Source organism: Aptenodytes patagonicus, chromosome 1 (assembly GCF_965638725.1).
Source record: "Aptenodytes patagonicus chromosome 1, bAptPat1.pri.cur, whole genome shotgun sequence".
Lineage (NCBI taxonomy): Eukaryota > Metazoa > Chordata > Aves > Sphenisciformes > Spheniscidae > Aptenodytes > Aptenodytes patagonicus.
In genome coordinates this window covers 72,991,721-73,012,141 of record NC_134949.1, presented here as the reverse complement: position 1 = coordinate 73,012,141, position 20,421 = coordinate 72,991,721, and the positions used below count along the sequence as shown (strand labels likewise).

General features: G+C 38.8%; 1 protein-coding gene across 2 annotated transcripts in view; it reads right to left on the bottom strand.

Annotated features, from left to right (window-relative positions):
* The window catches only part of PIK3C2G (phosphatidylinositol-4-phosphate 3-kinase catalytic subunit type 2 gamma), a 223,811-nt gene that overhangs the window by 145,955 nt on the left and 57,435 nt on the right, over positions 1–20,421 (bottom strand). For both annotated transcript variants that reach the window (XM_076328760.1, XM_076328759.1), the window contains 3 exons: positions 11,493–11,688; positions 8,149–8,271; positions 409–540 (listed from right to left, as the gene is read on the bottom strand). In XM_076328760.1, coding sequence (XP_076184875.1) covers positions 409–540; positions 8,149–8,271; positions 11,493–11,688 — 451 coding nt within the window. The remainder of the gene's footprint in view (positions 1–408; positions 541–8,148; positions 8,272–11,492; positions 11,689–20,421) is intronic.

The window sequence follows — 20,421 nt, the reverse complement described above, 5'->3', positions numbered from 1 at the left end:
GGTTATCACTAACTGCCCCACTCCGAGCAGAATGAATGAGTGTGAGAACAGAACGCAGACTGAAAAAAACCCCAACCATTGTGAACAAGAGATATGCTGAGAAGGATTTTGAAAGCTACAGCAAGAAAGAGTACAGCAAGGCCTTTCAACAGGCCTAGGGAACTTTATTTTAAGTGTTAAACAGTTACATAAGCCAAGTTCAAAAACAATGTATTGGAAAGAAAGAAAAGCTTACGGATGGGGCTCTTACTGGCACATCAAGAGCAGTTTACTGTAAGTGACTGTCTCAGTCTTATCACAGCAAGGTCCTGAAATGAGTATTTCTGGTTTTTTATATTTCTCCCAAGTTGAGTGCAATACTATTCAAGAATGGTCTTTTCTTAAGCTGCCATACAAAACTGAACTTACTCTTTTGGATACAATGGTGAGCATGTCCAAGCAAGCACTTCTGTATTTTTAGAGGCACTGTTTACTCCAAGTAGTTTTATTGTCAGCATAGTTTCCCTCGGAAGAGCCTTTATTCGTAGAGGAAAATTGATTCTAAAAGAAAATCAGAAAAGAGAAAAATAAAAGTTAAAAAAAATTGAGCATTGTTACCACAAGTGAGTTCTTTCTACATTTTTCTAGATGCCTTAACACATATAACAAGGTATAAATTACAAGAGTTGCACTCTGAAGGAAAATGCAACTGACAGATCCCTTCAACACATTGATGAGTATTGCCAACCATTAACTTGGGTCATAGTACTTGAGAAGAGGCATATAAAAACTCATTCACTTCAGTGGTAAACACTAGAGCTGACAAAGGCAGGAAAAGCCTAGTTAAACTTTTGCTTTAGAATTACGTTATCAATGAAGGGCTATTTCAGAATAAGCATCTCCTAAGGGTGAATTGTAAACTAATAGTTATTTGCTGTCTTGCGTCTTCAGAGGGTGTCTTCAGAGGAAAGCTACTTAAGAAACTAAAAGTTGCTTGTGAGTAGAGTATGATAATCATTCTCTTGTTCAGATGTGCTTTGGTGGTGTGGTATTTCCCAACCACAATTTAAAGGCAGATTTTGTCTTAACAGCAATGAGTGATTCACATTTTTTGGTGAGAAAAGTCAGATCTATCAATATTCATCTCAACTTTATGTTGACCATTAGCAAACTTGGTTGGTGACTCAATTTGTTCATATAGATTATATGAATTGATTTAAAATCATAACTTAGAACAATTCTAATAAATAAGATACTTTCATGCTGTATGGAAAAATCATGCATGTAACTACCCAGACGTGCAAGTCTATTTTCTTTTTCCTGAAGAGAACTTTTATGGTGGACGGTGCATTTCTAGCTTTTTCCATGTATATTCAGCACAAACTTAAATTTCTCAAGTGGAAAGTGAAAGTAATTACATTTTTCTGTATAAACAAAATCAGTGTAAGGAGCTAAAGGCTAAAAGAATTATTCCACGTTGACAACATAAGCATTAAGAAAACAAGAGATCTGCATAAACTTGAGATTAAGAAAACAAACTAGAAGATAAATTTAAATAATACAGATTCCATTTGATTTTCAGATATTCAGTCTAGACTAGCAGAACAATGCAACTCAGCATTTTTAAAAAGGTATAGTCAAATTTAAGCAGTAAGCAAATGTAGAAATTAGTATTTAAAAAGTATAGTAGCCTGAAAAACATAAGGATTATGGGTAGCAGAAATAAGACAAGGTAATAGCATAAGGTAAAATTAGCATAAGATTTTGCTCCTAGTTCCAAATCTATCAAAATTCTATTGGCTTCGGGCAAGTTTCCTTCAACGCACTGAGGAGCCACTGAAAGAAAGTAGATGGTTTTCAGCTGAAATTGTAAAGTACTCCAAATTAGCATTAGTGTCAAAATTTCAGATGATCAGTCCTAAACATTTGGAAATTATTCAAATTTCCACACCTCTTTCTTTGAATAACAAAGCAAGACAGCAATTTCCCACTCTTTCTAATTAACATGAATAGAATTGAGAAGCAATTCTCAACTGTCTTCCCACGTGTCCCTATTTATAGCTTTCAACTCTGCTTTCCCTGTCTCATGACCTCTTCCTCACTCATAATTAGTCAGAAACAATTATTGGGAAACTGAACTGGTTTACATGCTATAGATAGCTTGTCTGTCTTTTTCACTTACGGGCCAAGAACTCTGCCCATGTTACATAAAACTGTTTGACAAAGAGTTACACTTAACTTTAAAGCATCGTTAATGCTGTGAAGAGACAAAAAATAAAAAAAAAAAATCGAGACATGCATTTTCTAATATAGACATTTGTTAACACTCCTTGTGAACTTGGAGCAATGAAAAAACTCACAGTAATCTCACTGCAGAAAGCAAATGCTTGCCAGAGGTTCCCTAGGACACAATATATAGCACAGTAGGAAAAGAACCTGGAAACTTTGACAAGAGTTAGACATCCCAAGAGTTAAAGTATGGGCCAAAGAGGAGCAAAATCTCCCTTCCAGTGACATGTGATATGCAGAGAGGGGAACACCTGTATTGCTTTTAAGAACTTTGATTAATGCATGTCTGAGCTTACCCAGTTGGTATTATCCTTTTTGACTGCATGAGGCTGAGTCAAATGGATGACTAAGAAGAAGAAAGAGGAAATGGAACAGTGGCCAGAAATAAGACACCCTGTGGGTGAACAATTTCAACAGTAGTTGAGAAGAACAGAGAAGGTACTCACTGAGAAGGTGCTATTCACAGATGTTAGATAAAGTTATACAGCTGGTTTCAAAGGCCAAGGGCCTAATATCATAAGAGCACTCAACACAGAAGAGCTCTGGGGCAACCCAGGCTTTGCCCTGAGAGAGTATAAACAAAATAGACAAGCCAAACAATATATGGAGAAGAGGGAAACCCAATGCCAAGAAAGCATCTGAGGTGATGAATGGTAGGCTTAATGTTAATTCCATATTTCGTGTCTGTAGGTTTAACATAAATTACGGAGGATGGAAAAAGAGGAGATGGTGGAATAAATATATTAAAAGCAACCAGCTAAGACAAAAGAAAGAAAATAATTAAGAAGACTCAGTCACTGAAAAATGAAACTGATGAGAAAATAAGGAGGCAACTTTTGGACTTTATTGATTATGTGCTAGATAGGATCAGCCTGTTCGAACTCTGCACCAAGGTGACAATCACACTTTTCAAAGATAACACATAAGTTCTAAAGCAAGAACTATATTCTTAAAGGACAAACAAAAGAAACACTAAACAAGGCAATCTCCTTAGGTATCAAATGATTCCCATCTTTCCTAAGAACATTCTGGGAAAGACTAAATATAATAAAATACTTCAACAGAAGCTCATGTTTAAACTCAAAAACCTATCAAGATAAAGTTCAGATAGTAACTAGTTAAAGCACTTGAAAACACAAACTAAATACATGAAAATCTGCAAATAAAGCAAGTCTTGTCTTCGGTAAAAACTCTCTTCCTAGATTCTTAATCATCAAAACACTACTCTCCATTTTTTTGCCTTGTTCAAGTCAATCCTAATCTAAGATCAGGACTAATTTTGAATTAGCTAGGTTTATTTTTCAGCCTGATTGATCCCTAGCTGTATAGAGAATATTTGACTTCCTAATGTAATAGAAGCTCTTCCTGGTGACCTTTTACCAGATGCATTTTCAATGGCTGTGATCAACTGAAAATAGCATATGGATTAGAACAAAAGTAGCGCTTTGTAACTCAAGGCAAGAAACTTTACAAAAAAGAAATTGCCTTTTTGATGTTATAGCCAAAAGATAACTAAGAGTGAACATAGCTTAGTTGCAGTTTTGAGTGACCCAGACTTCCTACCATAGGAAATGGTGCCACTTGACGACATAGAAAAACAATTGCGGTAATACTTCATTAAAATACTCTATTTTTTAATCAATTCCAGCTTGAATTCTTGAAAAAAAGTATTAATTAGTGTTTATATACTTGTATTTATTGCAGGAAAGCCAAACCAGCCTGTTCCTGAGTATGTTTTAAATTATGCCAGTTAGGCACATAGCACCTTCAAGTGGTAATATGGCACCACCTCTACTGTTCCTTCTCTCTGTGTATTTCAAAATATTCTGAATATACTGATTATTCTGCCAGGTTTTGTGCTGTTTGTTTATTCTTTCTTAGAGGCTTAGCAGCACAAATAGCAAAAAAAACCATTTTCTTGTTACAGAACTGTGACAAGTATTTAATATTTAAAATAAATTAAAACCAACATAAACATTTCCTTCCCTATGCATATTTTCATACAGGAAAGATCTTCTGGCATCACCATCCTACCTAATATTCTGATACTATACCAAAGTCATACTGTGGTAAGCACAACAAAGTAAAGTAGTCAGTTCCTGTCTTTATGTGAAAACATTTGATTTTGTTGTTAAGGGCTGTGTTAGATTTGGAATAAGAACAGAATCTATTGTCATGATCTCAACATGTTCGTGTCCTGCAGTAAATGTCTGCTTTATAAGCATCTCTTTTCTGAGTAGAATCTGTCCTGCCAACCCAGGAACATTTTAGTGACTCAAAGAAAGGGAGAATGATAGAATACCAGGTTGGAAGGGACCTTGACGATCATCTGGTCCAACCTTTCTTGGCAAAAGCATGGTCTAGACAAGATGGCCCAGCACCCTGTCCAGCGGAAATTTTAAGTGTCCAACGTTAAGGAATCCACTACTTCCCTGGTGGTGGTAATCTCCCTGGGGAGATTATTCCAATGGCTGATTGTTCTCACTGTGAAAGTTTTTCCTCTTGTGTCCAATTGGAATCTCCCCAGGAGTAACCTGTAGCCATTACCCCTCATCTTTTCCATCAGACTCCTTGTAAAAAGGGAGTCTCCATCTTCTTTGTAGCCACCCTTTAAATACTGGAACATGGTGATAAGGTCTCCCCTAAACCTTCTTGTCTCAAGGCTAAGCAAACGCAGTTCTTCTCAGCCTTTCCTCATAAGGCAGGCTTCCCAGTCCTTTGATCATCTTTGTGGCCCTTCTCTGGACCCTCTCCAGCCTGTCCACATCTTTTTTGCATAGCAGGGACCAAAACTGAACGCAGTATTCCAGGTGTGGCCTGACAAGCGCTGAGTAGAGTGGGATAATGACTTCTTTATCTCTGCTGGTGATGTCCTTGTTGATGCAACCCAGCATCCTGCTGGCTTTCTTTGCCACAGCAGGACACTGTTCACTCATATTGAGCTTCTTGTCCACCAGGACCCCCAGGTTTCTTTACACAGAGCTGCTCCCCAGCTAGATAGATCCCAGCCTGTGCTGGACTCCTGGATTATGTTTTCCCAGGTGCAAGACCTTACACATTTGTTTTTGTTGAACTTCGTAAGGTTCTTGTTAGCCCCCCTCTTCCAGCCTACCCAGGTCTTCCTGCAGGGTGTCTCTCCCCTCCAAAGTGTCCACTTCCCCACTCAGCTTGGTATCATCGTCAAACTTCATCAGGGTACACTTGATCCCATCATCCAGATCACTTATGAAGATATTAAACAGTGTTGGGCCCAATATCGATCCCTGGGGGACCCCACTTGTGACAGGTTGCCAGTTTGAAAAGGAGCTATTTACCACCACCCTCTGGGTGCGGCCTGCCAGCCAGTTCCCCACCCACTGCACAGACCACTTGTCTAGACCATAACACATCAGTTTCTCTAGGAGGAGGTTGTGGGAAACAGTATCAAAAGCCTTGGAGAAATCCAGGTAGACAATGTCCACCACTTGCCCCACATCAACTGAGTAGGTTACTTGTCGTAGAAGGCAATCAGGTTTGTCAAGCACGATTTGCCCTTGGTGAATCCGTGCTGGCTTTTCCCAATCATGTGCTTCATTTGACTTGTGATAACCCCCAGGAAGATTTGTCCCCAGGAGGATTCATTCCATAACTTTCCCAGGGACTGAAGTAAGACTGATGGGCCTATAATTTCCTGGATCCTCCTTTAAGCCTTTCTTGTAGATAGGGATATTAGCCTTCTTCCAGTCTTCTGGGATGTCCCCCAATCTCCATGACTTCTCAGAGATTATTAGGAGGGAAAACTCTAGCTGTAAGTCTGTTAGCTGATTTAAAATACTCATCTGACATTTGCATTTTTACTTAAAAATGGCATCCATTCACAAAATCCAGTTCTGGATACGAGCTAAAACATACAAAAATAATGGCATATCTGGCTACCTAGATTCTCAGCCTGTGCTTCTGGACCTCAGGTCATTAGGTCCAAACAACCTGCCCTCATGTTTTGAGACTTAAACAAATCTAGGCCAGTTGGTTTGAGGTGGAAAATATGTGAATATCTTTGATGGTTGAGGGAAATATTGAAAAGCTTGCCAGACAGATGTAAATTTTTGGGTTTGTACTTTGGAATTTATTTGAACTGGATTTTAAAAATTATTTTTGAAACTCAACCAAGAATAAAAAGTAAAAAGGTGCTTTTGCAAACTAATACTATTAACTTTTGTACAACTCTAGATCTTGTTTCTGATGTTAAGAGCCTCTTACAAGCATCCATGACCTGTGAAAGAATTTGGCCTGCAATACTTATCTGCTTCTTTCTCCAGGAAGCTTTTTGATGGAATTGCAGACATTTAATACTGATTTTGCAGTAGGAGAGGTTTAAACAGAAACCCTGAAGCTTCAATCTGATTTCTTTACATTTTCATGGAAATGGAAGAGCAGCAGAGTTTCTATTCCGCTTATGGCTAAAGAATTTATTTCTATTCTATCTTCTTATATTTTGTTTTAGAAAAAGGTTGTGTAAGATGCATTCCAGAAAGGCATCAGCCACTTTTTAGAAGCCAAAAATGCTCATAAGAAATATAATCCTTCCCCTACACTTAAATTATATCTGCCCATATGTACCATAAGATAGTACTTGACCAAAACTTGGACTAGGTGAAAATTCCTACAGAGCAAATGGGAATGACCCAATTTTTTTAAACACAAGGATAACAGTTACCTTCTAATCATATAAAAAAAATGAGGATTCAACACTCAAACTCTATGGACTCAACTGAGGTATCAAAGCAGATGTTAGGCCCTAAAAGAACTAATTGTTCTGCTAATTTGGATGCTTAGCAGAAATGCACACATTTTGTTTCCTAACCGTAGGGCAAACATACTAAGCTTCCTATATCTGTTCAGGAGTGTTGTGCAAGAAGGCTAAGCAAAATCTCCATTAAGATAGATGTGTAACAGGTTACATAAAAAGGTCTTCTTCCATTTGACCAGCTTCAAACTGTTATATGTCTTAGATAAAGGCAAACAGAAGTTATGAATTACACTCTGTATTCAATTATAATTAAAAAAAAAACCTTTCAGATTACTTGTAACCTTTGTTCAATTATAATGTAATCAAGCTGCTTTCAGATTTAGAATACAATAAACAGTGATGTAAAATACCAAAAATTTGAAAGATTGTAAATATGAACATGTGATGCTCAGGAAGCTGGAAGAATACAATGCTACCGCCAGATCATAAAAAATTGCCTACTTCTTCTCTCTCATCTATTGCAAATACGCTTTTTATCATCACATTGCCTTAACTGAATGTTGTTTGAGTGTGCGCCTTGCTTTTCAATGGAGTTATTTTCCTCAAAGCAGACAGGCAGGTGGCAGGCAGTTGGCAGCCTTTACTTTAAAATTCCAGTCTCAAACTAAGGTCCTCATTTTAAAACTGCAGATCCTTTTTATAAAAAGAGAAAAAACCAAAACCAAACCCCACAACAGCCTTGTTCCTTCCTTAAAGAAGTGTTACAATAGGTTCTCAGGTTGGATTGCATACCTACTAGAGATGGCTCCAAAGGGCGGAAGTTATCAAAAGAGAACAGAAACACAGCCTTTGGTTGTATCTCCTTTCGGTTCCAATATTCCTCCAGGATGCCCCCAGTGAATGAAAGCTATTCTCAGACCAGTTTAGTTTAGCTTATTGTCAGACCAGACTTAGCTTAGTCCTAATTTTGCTTCCTCTGGCTATCCCACTCCTTTCTCACTCCCATCTCCCTAAGTTTCTCTGAATTCTGTGGAGTTTAATTTGCTCAGAAGACGACCCATAATAAAGATGTGGGTCTTTTTTTTGGAAATGAGTATTCAATGTGTAAAATCTGTTAGACAAACATGTATCAAACACAGACCAAAACTTACTTCTCATTCCAGTCAGCCAGGAAAAAGAAGGATCTTTTAACTGGTATATTTTTGCAAATCTTGACTTGACATATTGTCTTCCCAGCATAAGTTAGTGAACAGGAAAAAGAGAAAACTTTGTAGCTACAAAGGGAAGAAAAAAAAAAAAAAAGAAAAAAAAAGATTAATTGTAATGTAACATGTCCAGCACAGTAAATTTGGGGCTAACCATTCAGAAACTTGTGAAGATCCATCCTTACATGCAAAAAGAATTAAAATAATGAATCTCATCTTAATGTGGAGGGTAGAGGAGGTTTATTTTGGGTTGGTTTTTTTTTTAATGTTTGGAATTCAGGAAAAGTACTTAAGACACCTAAATTCTGCTCCATGTTTTTGTCATTAAGACTAATATTTTTTTTTCATTATTGTAGTCAAGGGAAGTTTGGACATAAGTTTTGAAGTGTTACAACTTGCTCATCGTACAACTTCAGTCAACAATAAATCTATTTATATTTACTTTTCCCAATCAGTAAAAACCAGGTTAGTAATTAAGGGAATCTATGCATTCATTACAGCAGAAGTATTAAAGCCCTCTGTATTGGCATTCTTCAGATACTTAACTGACTAGCTTCATAGTGTAACCGGGTCTGGGGCTATCTGTTGGTTTCATATTCTTCTTATTGAAGTCTTATAAAATTTTAGTCAACATAGAGGAATAGTGTATAATTAACTAATGTTCTTAACCGGTCTTGTAACTTCCAGCTCTTCCTGCCACTCTCAGCTTTAGACAACATTCTGTACAAGAATGGTGAATATGGGAAACACAGTCAAATCTGAACAAAAAATCTGAAGCATTTGCAGATTGAAGGTGCCTGGCTTTGCCTTATTTACAAGTATGATTGTTGATCTCTTCCAGAACATTATAATAATTGTTATAATTATTGTAGCAGATATGTTTTTTCTTTTTTTCCTCTCTTTTTTTTTTTCCTTTCCTTTTTTTTAAATTCAAAGAAAAGGATCTGGAATCTGTAGTACCTATGAGGTATCGATGCAAAGAAAGGAAAAAAATACCTTACAAGACTAGAGAATGCTTCTGCTCTTAAATATGGCATCTTTCCTCTAGAGTCTAAACATTACAACAGTTGGAGGATAGTGCAGGAAATAATAGGTTTTAATACAATCAAATGATTAAGCACTGCTGTTTAAACAGAAGTATTGGTACACAATACACAGATATATCCCTGATTTATACACCATAAGGACCTAATCCTGGAAAGATTAATGCTTACACAATGCTTCAGTCTAACTGAAGTCAGAAACGTTTTTCAGAGTGCATGCACTTCAACACATTTTAGGTCTCTGTAGAACATTTTGCGTAGATACCCTCCCTGTGAGTTCAAAGGTGTGACTCTATAGTCTTGTCCCAAAGATCAGTTCATATCATCCAGATGTAGATAGGAATCTGATTTTGGGGGGATGTAGAAACAAATGCAGCCAAACATGAAGCTACCAACATTATGCCACCAGCATCAAATAGGGCATAGCTGCTTGGGATTTAAATGAGAAAAAACAACAAACTGATAAAAAAAACCAAGAAGGAATGAAAATACAGTAGAGAAAGGTAATGAGTTTTGCAACATTATTCTGCAACTTTTAAGATCTCTACCCATCTTTTTAACGAAGACAGTAAGACTGGAATAAGAAATTGAGAGCATAAATATAAAAATTGACAAAAAGCTGATCCACAAAAGTGAACTTGAGAGGGACTGGAGAGGACACTAACATGATTCTGTAAAACATAAGACAGTTCACTCTCCTTTATCCCAAATGATTAAAAGAAAAGCCATTTATCACATACTGGTATGTATAGAAAAAAAAACGTGAGAGACAGTGAGGGATATCAAAATTCTAACATTTATAATATGTTATATATATATATGCAGGAATATATATTAAAATACATGTTATGAACAGCAGCAAGATCATAAAATGTGACTTTTGGGAAAGGGAAAACAAGAGTTGTGACATAGCCAGCACGAATTCATGCACTGCAGAAATAAGAACAGGGAGTATGCATGTGAGTGAAGTTAGTAAAAGTATTTGAGGAAAGTAGGTGTCAGAGCAGCAGCCCATGTTAAGAAGTTTATGCTAGCTATGAATATTGGAAAGACTAGAAAGGGACATTAAGGAGGAAGAGAGATTCTCGTTTTCACATGCTTGAACATAGCATTCAAGTCATCAGTGGCCTTTAGGCCATATGTAATTTCACATTTTTCTGGTAAAACAAAATGCAGTGGGAATGGTATAACCATCTGCCAAATCAGAATAGTGATTATAGTTCTGTATTTTTACCTTAACTAATGCAAATTATCTCAGATTTTTATTAAACTGCTAATTACAACTAATACTGTATAGTACACTCTTGCTCACAGTCTAATGGCAAATGATCCCACTATTTTTTAATCAGTCATTTGGAATTCAAGGTAAAGTGGGAGCAAGGGGAAAGTATTAATAAAAACTTGGAAAACAGCATTTCGACTCATAACCATAATGCTACCAGACTGTAGTCACCTGTCCTCCTTTGACTGCACTGGAGTGGTAAGAGGAGAACACCAGTTTTGCTCAGAGTAGGAAAAGCAGCTATCTGAAGAGACAACTAATTTGACCAAATAAACAATTCAGAAGAGAACATTTCAATCAGCTTTTTATTAAAGATTCCTCCCTTGTTTCTCTCCTCTGATACACTGATATACTAGGTATACTTGGACCTATAAACTATACTTATTTTAATCGCTATCGATAAAGAGGATTGTCAATACACATGCTTAGCCAAGTAATGTGGTTTGAATACACCAAGAGCAAAAATTGCTGATAAAGCCTCATTCAGACTGTGTTTAAGCAAGCACCCCTCTGTTTAACTTGGTAAGCTGGCCTTCAATCCTTCCAGTTACTTGTACTGCAGAAGGCACGCAAAGTCCCAGTCCAAACTCTCTTGGCATGCAGCACCCAACCTTTCCTCCCTCCCTCTGAGCAAGTCGGTCACACGAGCATTTGTACGCATACCCATCAAGGCCAGTACTCTGACCTTGCTTCTATTACCCTCCTTCCACACTGGTCAAGGGCAACCACCTAGGCCACCTCCTCGATTCTCCATCTGTCTATGGGGCCTGGAAGTCTCCTAGTCAGTCAAGCTTAAGTAAGTGCCCTTTATGCTAGAAAAACAGTGGAGATACACCCACTTACTCAGTCTCTAACATTAACATAGGAGTATCACCAAAGCAACAGAGGTAAGCTAGCATCTGTGAAAAACGTGATCATAAGAGACAGCACGCCATCTTGTGAACACCTGCTATATCTCCTCCTACCTGTTCACCCAGGCTTCTGGGATGTTATGGGCAGCATAAACAGTGAAGCTGAGCTGGGAATCTAGGCTGATGTCTGCACATGAAGGGCTTTTAGGTATGCTGGCAAGCTCGAAATTTGCATCAAAGCTGCTGCTGTAAACATGGATGAGACAAGAGATGGCCATGGAGAGCTCAGTCACAGCAGCCTCTATTAATGCTGAGAGGAGAGAGAGAAATAAATAAAGGTTAACAATAGGTCATTTATGAAGAACCATATTTGTTTTAAACCATCAGTTATGGCTTTGAAATGCTTCCTAATAAAATTTAATGAAAATGACATAACCTACTAACTGAAACCAATTAGCCATCTGTGCTTCTGAAACCAGCCATAGCTCATTTCTAGTATATCATTAACAGTCTTTTATTACAGTGCTTTCAAATTAAGGCATTTTAAAAGTAAGAATTTTAAACTACAGCAAGGTAGTGTGTGCCTCAGTATGCCATTTTAGTCTGTTAATTTTTGTGCTGGAAGGATTTTTATTATGTAGGTATTTTGTAATTTCAGCAGCTAAGTCGCTTCTTAGTTCAAGGGAACTGGCAATGCAGCAGGAGAATGGAGAAAAGGCACTGGTTAAATTTTAAGACTATAAAGCTGTTGCAGCTGTAGGTAAACAATTCATAAATATATACAATAGCAGCCACAATCAGACATAGTCAGCATTCAGATAGTCGTGGATTGGTTTTACATTACACAACGATGGACACTGAAATACATATCTGTATGGATATATATGAAATGCAGGCTGTACCCTCATTTATATCACACCTTTATTTATGTTATTTCCTCTGGCTTCAGCTCTGCAGTGCTCTTTTTCTGCAATTACTGGCTTTTATCCATCTTCCCTCTCTCTGTGTTTTTGGAGCAGCAAGAGGATTGCCTGATTGCCAGTGTAAATTAAAATCCCCAGTCCTGGCAGCCTCCATCGAGTGAAGAGAGCTGGTACAAGCACTCATTTCTCAGGCAAGGGACAGGCTGAGAGAGAAAGAGTCAGAGTACATTGTATCACTCCAAGATCAGGATGATTTGTCTTCCAAGAGGAGTACCCCAAATTCTCCTTTTTTTCCCCCCTTCTAACTCATGGGTTCCTATATGATCAAGAACATACTCTCATCACCTGTTACAGTTTCTGACATACTCCCTAAACTTGTCTGGCCACTGTATTTGGCAGCCATCTATTAGCTGTCTAATAGTGTCTATTGAAAAAAACCTAAATTCCCAGGAATAGGAAGCCTGAGACTTGATTATATTAGCTTTTTATACTCGGGATAGGTGCAGGAATCCTGCCTAACATCAGATACAGATACCACAATTCAGTGGACTTCGCTATCTCAGTTTCCCGACAGAAATGTCTCCAAAAAACATATCCTTTGTCTGGAATTTTACTCCCCTTCTTTGATACCTTTTGCCTTTAAACTAGCAAATACTCAGAACTGTTGAGTCACAAAATGCATTGCAAACAGTGCAAAGGAATTATTTTAGTCTTCATTTTCTAATAGACAAATTTTAACTATGTAACAATAGAGAGATACATAAGATTGAAATAGTTTGACATACAGTGGGGTTTGCTACTGGAAATACTGGCAGCAAATTATTGCACTCATGAAGGACTGGCTAGAATACTACACCTTGTTGTGTTGTAATCTTCCACATATGAAAAATGAACCATTTTAGGGACTAACAGGTTAAGAAAACTCAGTCCTTTTACTCTGTTTGTGTATACGTCTCTGTCTAGCACTTGTTTTTAATTACCTTTTTATTTATTCTCCTTACTATTTTCTCCCTTTATCATCCTTCACCACAATTGTTCTAAATAAATCTTTTCCTCTAATGAATTTATTCCCTAGAATACCATTTTATTCTCATACCAAGTTCTTTTGGATGTGTAATAACTTAGTACCTTCCAAACTAAATGTTTAATTTGCACTGAATTCTTTTACACTCCAAGGAATTGCCTATGGTCATATACATAAAAGCATTCTTAAGAGGTCCAGAAGAGTACATTAGTGGCCTATTATTTGAACCAGTATTTTCTACTTCATCTGAAGAGCACCATACTATTTACATTAAGGAAAAACAGCTACTTAGGAGACTCCCTGGCTCCAATCTGTTCAAAGTGGCAGACAGGTAGATGTAGTGTAATAGCAAAGCCCTTAGTTATGCAAATTGGCTTATTGAAGTCAATGATTGCTGAGTGGAACCTTCTCAGCATTTTCTCCAAAAGAGGGTGAAATGTAGCTCAGAATCTGTGTAAACTTCCTGCTGTGTGTTGAAACATACCCTTCGGCCACCAGCCGAAACTGTAAATACACAATCCGTATTCTAGGCTGTAAGGCAATGTTTCAAATTTTGTCTCCAGAACAAAAGGAAGTGTATTATAATTTAGCTAAGCCACAGAAAGAAGGGAATACTCCTTGGACAAAAAAAAAAAAAGTCAGGAGAAACATACACAATAGGGTAAATATTTTCCATAATAGAAAATTTACACATGCCAGGCAAGGAAGTGAATAAGATGCAAGACGCCTATTGCTATATCATAGAATCATAGAATCATTGAGGTTGGAAAAGACCTCTAAGATCATCGAGTCCAACCGTCAACCCAACACCACCATGCCCACTAAACCATGTCCCTAAGCGCCTCATCTACACGTCTTTTAAATACCTCCAGGGATGGGGACTCAACCACTTCCCTGGGCAGCCTGTTCCAATGTTTCACCACTCTTTCAGTAAAGAAATTTTTCCTTACATCCAATCTAAACCTCCCCTGCCGCAACTTGAGGCCATTTCCTCTCGTCCTATCACTTGTTACTTCGGAGAAAAGACCAACACCCACCTCGCTACAACCTCCTTTCAGGTAGTTGTAGAGAGCGATGAGGTCTCCCCTCAGCCTCCTTTTTTCCAGGCTGAACAACCCCAGTTCCCTCAGCCGCTCCTCTTAAGACTTGTTCTCCAGACCCCTCACCAGCCTCGTTGCCCTTCTCTGGACACGCTCCAGCACCTCGATGTCCTTCTTGTAGTGAGGGGCCCAAAACTGAACACAGGATTCGAGGTGCGGCCTCACCAGTGCCGAGTACAGGGGCACGATCACTTCCCTACTCCTGCTGGCCACACTATTTCTGATACAGGCCAGGATGCCATTGGCCTTCTTGGCCACCTGGGCACACTGCCGGCTCATGTTCAGCCGGCTGTCAACCAACACCCCCAGGTCCTTCTCTGCTGGGCAGCTTTCCAGCCACTCTTCCCCAAGCCTGTAGCGCTGCATGGGGTTGTTGTGGCCGAAATGCAGGACCCGGCACTTGGCCTTGTTGAACCTCATACAGTTGGCCTGGGCCCATCGATCCAGCCTGTCCAGGTCCCTCTGCAGAGCCTTCCTACCCTCGAGCAGATCAACACTCCCGCCCAACTTGGTGTCGTCTGCAAACTTACTGAGGGTGCACTCAATCCCCTCATCCAGATCATCAATAAAGATATTAAACAAGACCGGCCCCAGTACTGAGCCCTGGGGAACACCGCTCGTGACCGGCCGCCAACTGGATTGAACTCCATTCACCACAACTTTCTGGGCCCGGCCATCCAGCCAGTTTTTGACCCAGCGCAGAGTCCACCTGTCTAAGCCGTGAGCCGCCAGCTTCTCGAGGAGAATGCTGTGGGAGACAGTGTCAAAGGCCTTGCTGAAGTCCAGGTAGACCACATCCACAGCCTTTCCCTCATCCACATATCCAAGCTATCTTGTCCACTGGCCATGTTTGCAGAAAAATGACTCTCATGATTTACCTGAAAGACAAACTGAATGCCAGATACATAAAATCAGACAAACAAAAAAACCACCAAAAGTGAGGGAAAACAAGGAAAAGCACAATTTTTGCCTCAATTATTTATAACATGTTTCAATCTGTCAGTGGTGAAGTGAAAAAAGTTTCCTGGGTGTCACGGACCTGCCCACCCTACAAGATCTATGTGGCTAGATAGGGCAAGGTTAACAGTCTTCACCTAGTTGCAGATGATGTTCACGAGACTCCCTGCTGAAGGGAGCTGGGAAGTGGTGTTCTTTTTCCTCTCTCTCTTAAATGTCCACCTTTCACCTGTGGGCTTGCAGTCTGTGCCTGAATGCAGAAACAGAGCCAGTTTGGAAGCAGGGCCTGGGGGGGGACTACAGGCTGTCTCTCTTGGTAAGATGGCGTGTTGAGGGGTGAAGACAGCAGTGGGGCAATCAGTTCAGCTGCCAGCAAAGGGAGACAAATGAAACCTCAGCATTATTTATCTAATTATTAGGAGATCCAGAAGGAAGATCTTCTCAGGAAGAGAGTTCCGCAGGTGTAAGCAAATATCCAAGTACGACCTGGTCTGCAGCTGCGGCATTTTTTCTACATTCATTTTCTTACTCTTGTCAGCTCTCAGTTTAAAATGACTCTATGGTTTCTGTGCCAGTCAGCCTTTTTTCCCCCCCCAATCTTCACTCACTGAGCCCAGTAGCAATTAACTAAATTAGAGACAAATATCTTGGGTAGTCTGTAAGTGTCCATTACTCACAAGAGTTGGTCAGCATCTTTTCACTATATTTTTATGAGCTGCTGAATAGGATTTGGTACGCTGAAATTATATTGCCCATTCATGAAGCCAGAGAACTTTACTGCTTTGTATGACTTTTATGATTAATAAATCTTAGATGAGAAAGGACTATGGTGTTTCACTGATTTACACAGTACAGGCTATGAACTTCCTACAGTGGATTCACAGCTTCACCTATGCCAGAGTTTATTTTCTAGAAAGGTGTCCCAGGCATAGCCAGTATCTAGGAGACAATGAATACACCACATCATGAAGTGAATTGTGACCAAGATTAATAATCTCACAAATCAAACCTCATAATTTATTTCTGGTGTGAAATTATTTGGCATCACCTTCTCACTGAAGGTGAGAAGAAGCAAGGCTTGCAGAAATGAGATGAGACCAAGAGAAGTGAACTTTAACCACAGCTGCCAGATACGCTTATTTCTGACATGTTCCTTGTACATGAAATTTGAAGGAATAAATTTCACCCTTGGTGAGAAACAGAACAATCCACACAATCCCTAAAAGTGTTAATGAATATACCTGCAAGTGCTTTCAAGATTTAGGAAGGAACATACTAGAATATTCCTTATAGAAAACCACTTACTTTCTTCTTCTCAGTCCAGTATTACAATTCACGTATTTTAGTGCCAGAGTAGGTACTTTGCTGTTATTGCACTAGCAGATGATGTCAGTTTAACACATATTAAACACGCTCTCTCTGACTCTGTAGGCACGTTTTCTCTGTAAAACATGACTGATATCTGGTTGAACAGAATTTGGAAGGAAGGCTTAAGACCCTTTTGACACCTTAAAGATATTTTGGAGAACAGGAGCTTGATATTGTTCTTTCCCACTTATTTTCAGAGAGAAGAGCGAGCAAGATCCTAAATACAGTTTAGGTCATACACACACACACACAGAGTACCCAGGAAAAAAACCCTTAAGATTTAGGTAAGGTGCTAATAGACCATTATTATAATAAGAAAAAGGCAAAACATGAAAAGGCTGTAATGCAAATGCTGATGAGATACAGTTTCAAACCACCAATATTTACTTCATTGTTTCCTCCTACTAGTTGAAGAATCCTATGAATTATCCCTTGAAAGAAACTTAAAAATCTCCTGCTGTCCTGGTATCAAAAATGTCTCTGCTACTATATGCTTTATATAGTAGCAAGGCCTTGGTAACTTCTGTCTAATTTTTTTTGAGAACTGGGGGGTTGTAGTTATTTAAAAATTGGTCTTGGTTAAAACCCCCCTGGCTTTCAGAACAACATATCAGGATGTAACACAGCAATAACTTAGAGGTAAAGAGCCATGCTCAGATTTGAAAACAATGCAGGAGACACTTACGGAGATGAAAGGCAATCAATAAAAAGCTCTCGACATTTTTCCACATTCCAAAACAAAAAGTGATTTTTCCAAAACAAAACTATAATGGCTTTGTGCTAGGAAAAGAAGGAAGTGGAGTTTTCCATTTTATATAGGAAAACCTTCAAAAAACCTTCCATTTTTTCCTCTTCCTCCTGGGTGGTTTGTTTGTTTGTTTGGTTTTTTTGAAACTTTCTGTGGTGAATATTTTTATGGTCAGGTCTAGAAGCAACTATCAAATCCCAAGCACAATTAGTGAACCTTTACACCCTTAAATGTCATGATGACTTCATTAAACGTATCAAAGTATCTGATTTCTGCATTTACTTGAAAAGATAGCAACTCCAGCAGTTCAGCTGGAAAAGACTGTTGATTCAGTATCGTCAGTTCGTGGTGCATACTAGACTTTCTGGGATGGGTCCCAGAGAACTACTGATCAAATTCCAAAAGCTGCTTATTATGTCTGATCCGGTGAAATCCCTGCCTGAAGTAGCAAGGCTGTAGACATTGTAGGAACGTTCATTCATCAGCTTTTGAGAAACACACGGGCTCAGTTTTGTACCAGCTTGCAGCCTGTCTTTTCATACTCTGGCTTGCACAGCAGCAAACTCCAATACTAAATCTCTAACTTGAGTAATCTTATTCTTTATTTACTGGGAACACTTGATGCTACATAAAAGTGCTAATGTCTAGAAATGCCTACTGTTCCTCACATTTAAGAAGAAAAAAAATATACTTTGAGTACTGAAACATTAATATAATCTTCTAAGGACTTCATACAGAGGAAAAAGAACATGATCCAGACTTAGGCATAACATGCATAAGTACTGCTCTGTTCACAGCAATGGAATAGTTTGGTCTACAGAGATAAAACTGTTAATAGAGCCAGTTACTGCAACACTAAATCAAGGCTAGATATTTGGAATATAGTCTTTGACTTGCTTATAGTCCATGGTGAATGACTAATATTAAACCTCTGATAATATTTTATTAAAGAGAAAGATTAAAGCAGTTTCTAAACAAATTATTAAGTAAGGCTTTAATTTTAATAGTATCTTCTATATTTTTCTCTTTTGTGGTAGAGAGAAGCTATAATGAAGAAAACCAAAACTCTTATGATACTTAGGGTAATAACTATCACTTGGGGGAGGAAGAGGAGAGGAAAGAGAAATTATTAGTTGGAGTAACTGATTTCTTCTTTTGCTGTTCAAATTTGATCCTGTTTTCTTCAAGATAAACATGAATACATATAAGAGACAGAAAAGAACAGTACAAGTGGGAAATGCAGTCTGTTTCCTCCTTGGCTGTCAATCCTGACTTCATTTGCAATTGTGCTGCTAGAGAAAGCAAAGCACATGGTTTTTAGCTTCCTGGAGATCTGGAAAAATTTTACCAGCACTGAGCTAAGGCGGTGATTTTACTGTACTTTTGGGTCACAGGCCTGCAAATTTTTGCATGCCTGCAACTCTAGCCAGCTAAGCATAATGAAGTAAAAAGAGGGCGTGAAGCAAATGAGGTGGAAAAGGAAACACAAAGGTCATTTCAGCAGGAATGCACATCTCGCCACCTAGTTGGTTTTTACTTCTAGCTTCAGCAGGTAAAAATATCATCTGGATTCCTCTCAGGCTCAGTGCCCCTAGGTCAACGAATGGGAGGTCCCATGGCATTATCATGAAGGTGAGCACTGAGAAGATAGGGACTAAGGAAAGCTTGTGATCCCCAAAAGAAAAGATGTGCAGAATGGCTTTGTCCACTTCTTGGGGATCAGGCCTAGGTTCCAGCAGATCAGTTTTGGTCATTGCTCTCACACTTTGTTTTTATCAGACATGCTCTTAACACCAACTTTGATACGATAGCTCTTAACACCAACTTTGATACGATAGCTAGACTCTTCTGTTAACACTCATTAGCCTAACTTTAAATATTTTGCTGGCTTTTAGAGTTTATTTAATAGGTGCAGATGTAAGGCATGTAGGTACATTAAAACATACATGAAATATACATCACTGCACGTAAGAGGTCAATTTGAATTTTGGTTACCTTGGACAACTTTGAATGTAGGCTTCTCCACAGAATGACTAATGGCCTGGCAAGTTCCAACTAGCAATCGGTAAGTTGCAGTTTCTAATATTACACTAGTAAAAGGATTCTGCAATTGTTATGAAATTAGGGTGTGCCGAGAACAGAGAAGCATCACTCTTCAGTTGAAGGTTTCCTGGCATAAATAGGTACAGAGAAGCAGAGAGTAAAAAATCTGAATCCTTTACTGTTATTCAATAAATCAGATTTTCCTTGAGGAAGCTGCTGGTTCAATGAAGTCCAAATTTGGAAATATCTTTAAGTAGAGGAATGTTTTAGATCCTTTCCAGCCAGGTTTTCTGAACAGTGTGCAGAGGAAGATGTTTCTAAGGTAGATGTTGATTAGTAACTATTCATTCTTTTCATCATCAACAATTAGTTGCCGTTAAGAGTGTTAAAAAAAATTCATGGGATAAATGACTATATCCAAGGGAGAAGAAGCCTATAAACTGTGTTTACCTTCTCCCTTCTGCACCTGCCTGTTCTCCCCTGGCCTTCCAGCTGCTTAGCTTTTCCTGGCAGCTTACAAATATAATTGCTGTTTCTTTGTTTGCTGTTCATGAAGTTGAATAATGGTGAAACAACAAGCCTGGCATTTGGAATCCTGCATTTGAACCACCTCTGTGTTTGAAAGGCTGCAGCAATCTTTGTGGTTGGTTCACCTTTTTGCCTCTCTGAGCACACTGCAATCGAGAAAAGCAGATAGAGTCAAAAAGAAAGAGGAAAAAAAAAAAGCATCTCGGAGGCCACTTTTTTCCTCAAACAAAATGGAGAGACCCCATCATTCCAGAGCATACCTTAGCCCACCCCAACATTCAGATGGCAGGGCCCTTTGAAAGCATCTGCATAGCACCCCCAGCTGCATGTCGCAGGTCGGCCACAGAGGAGT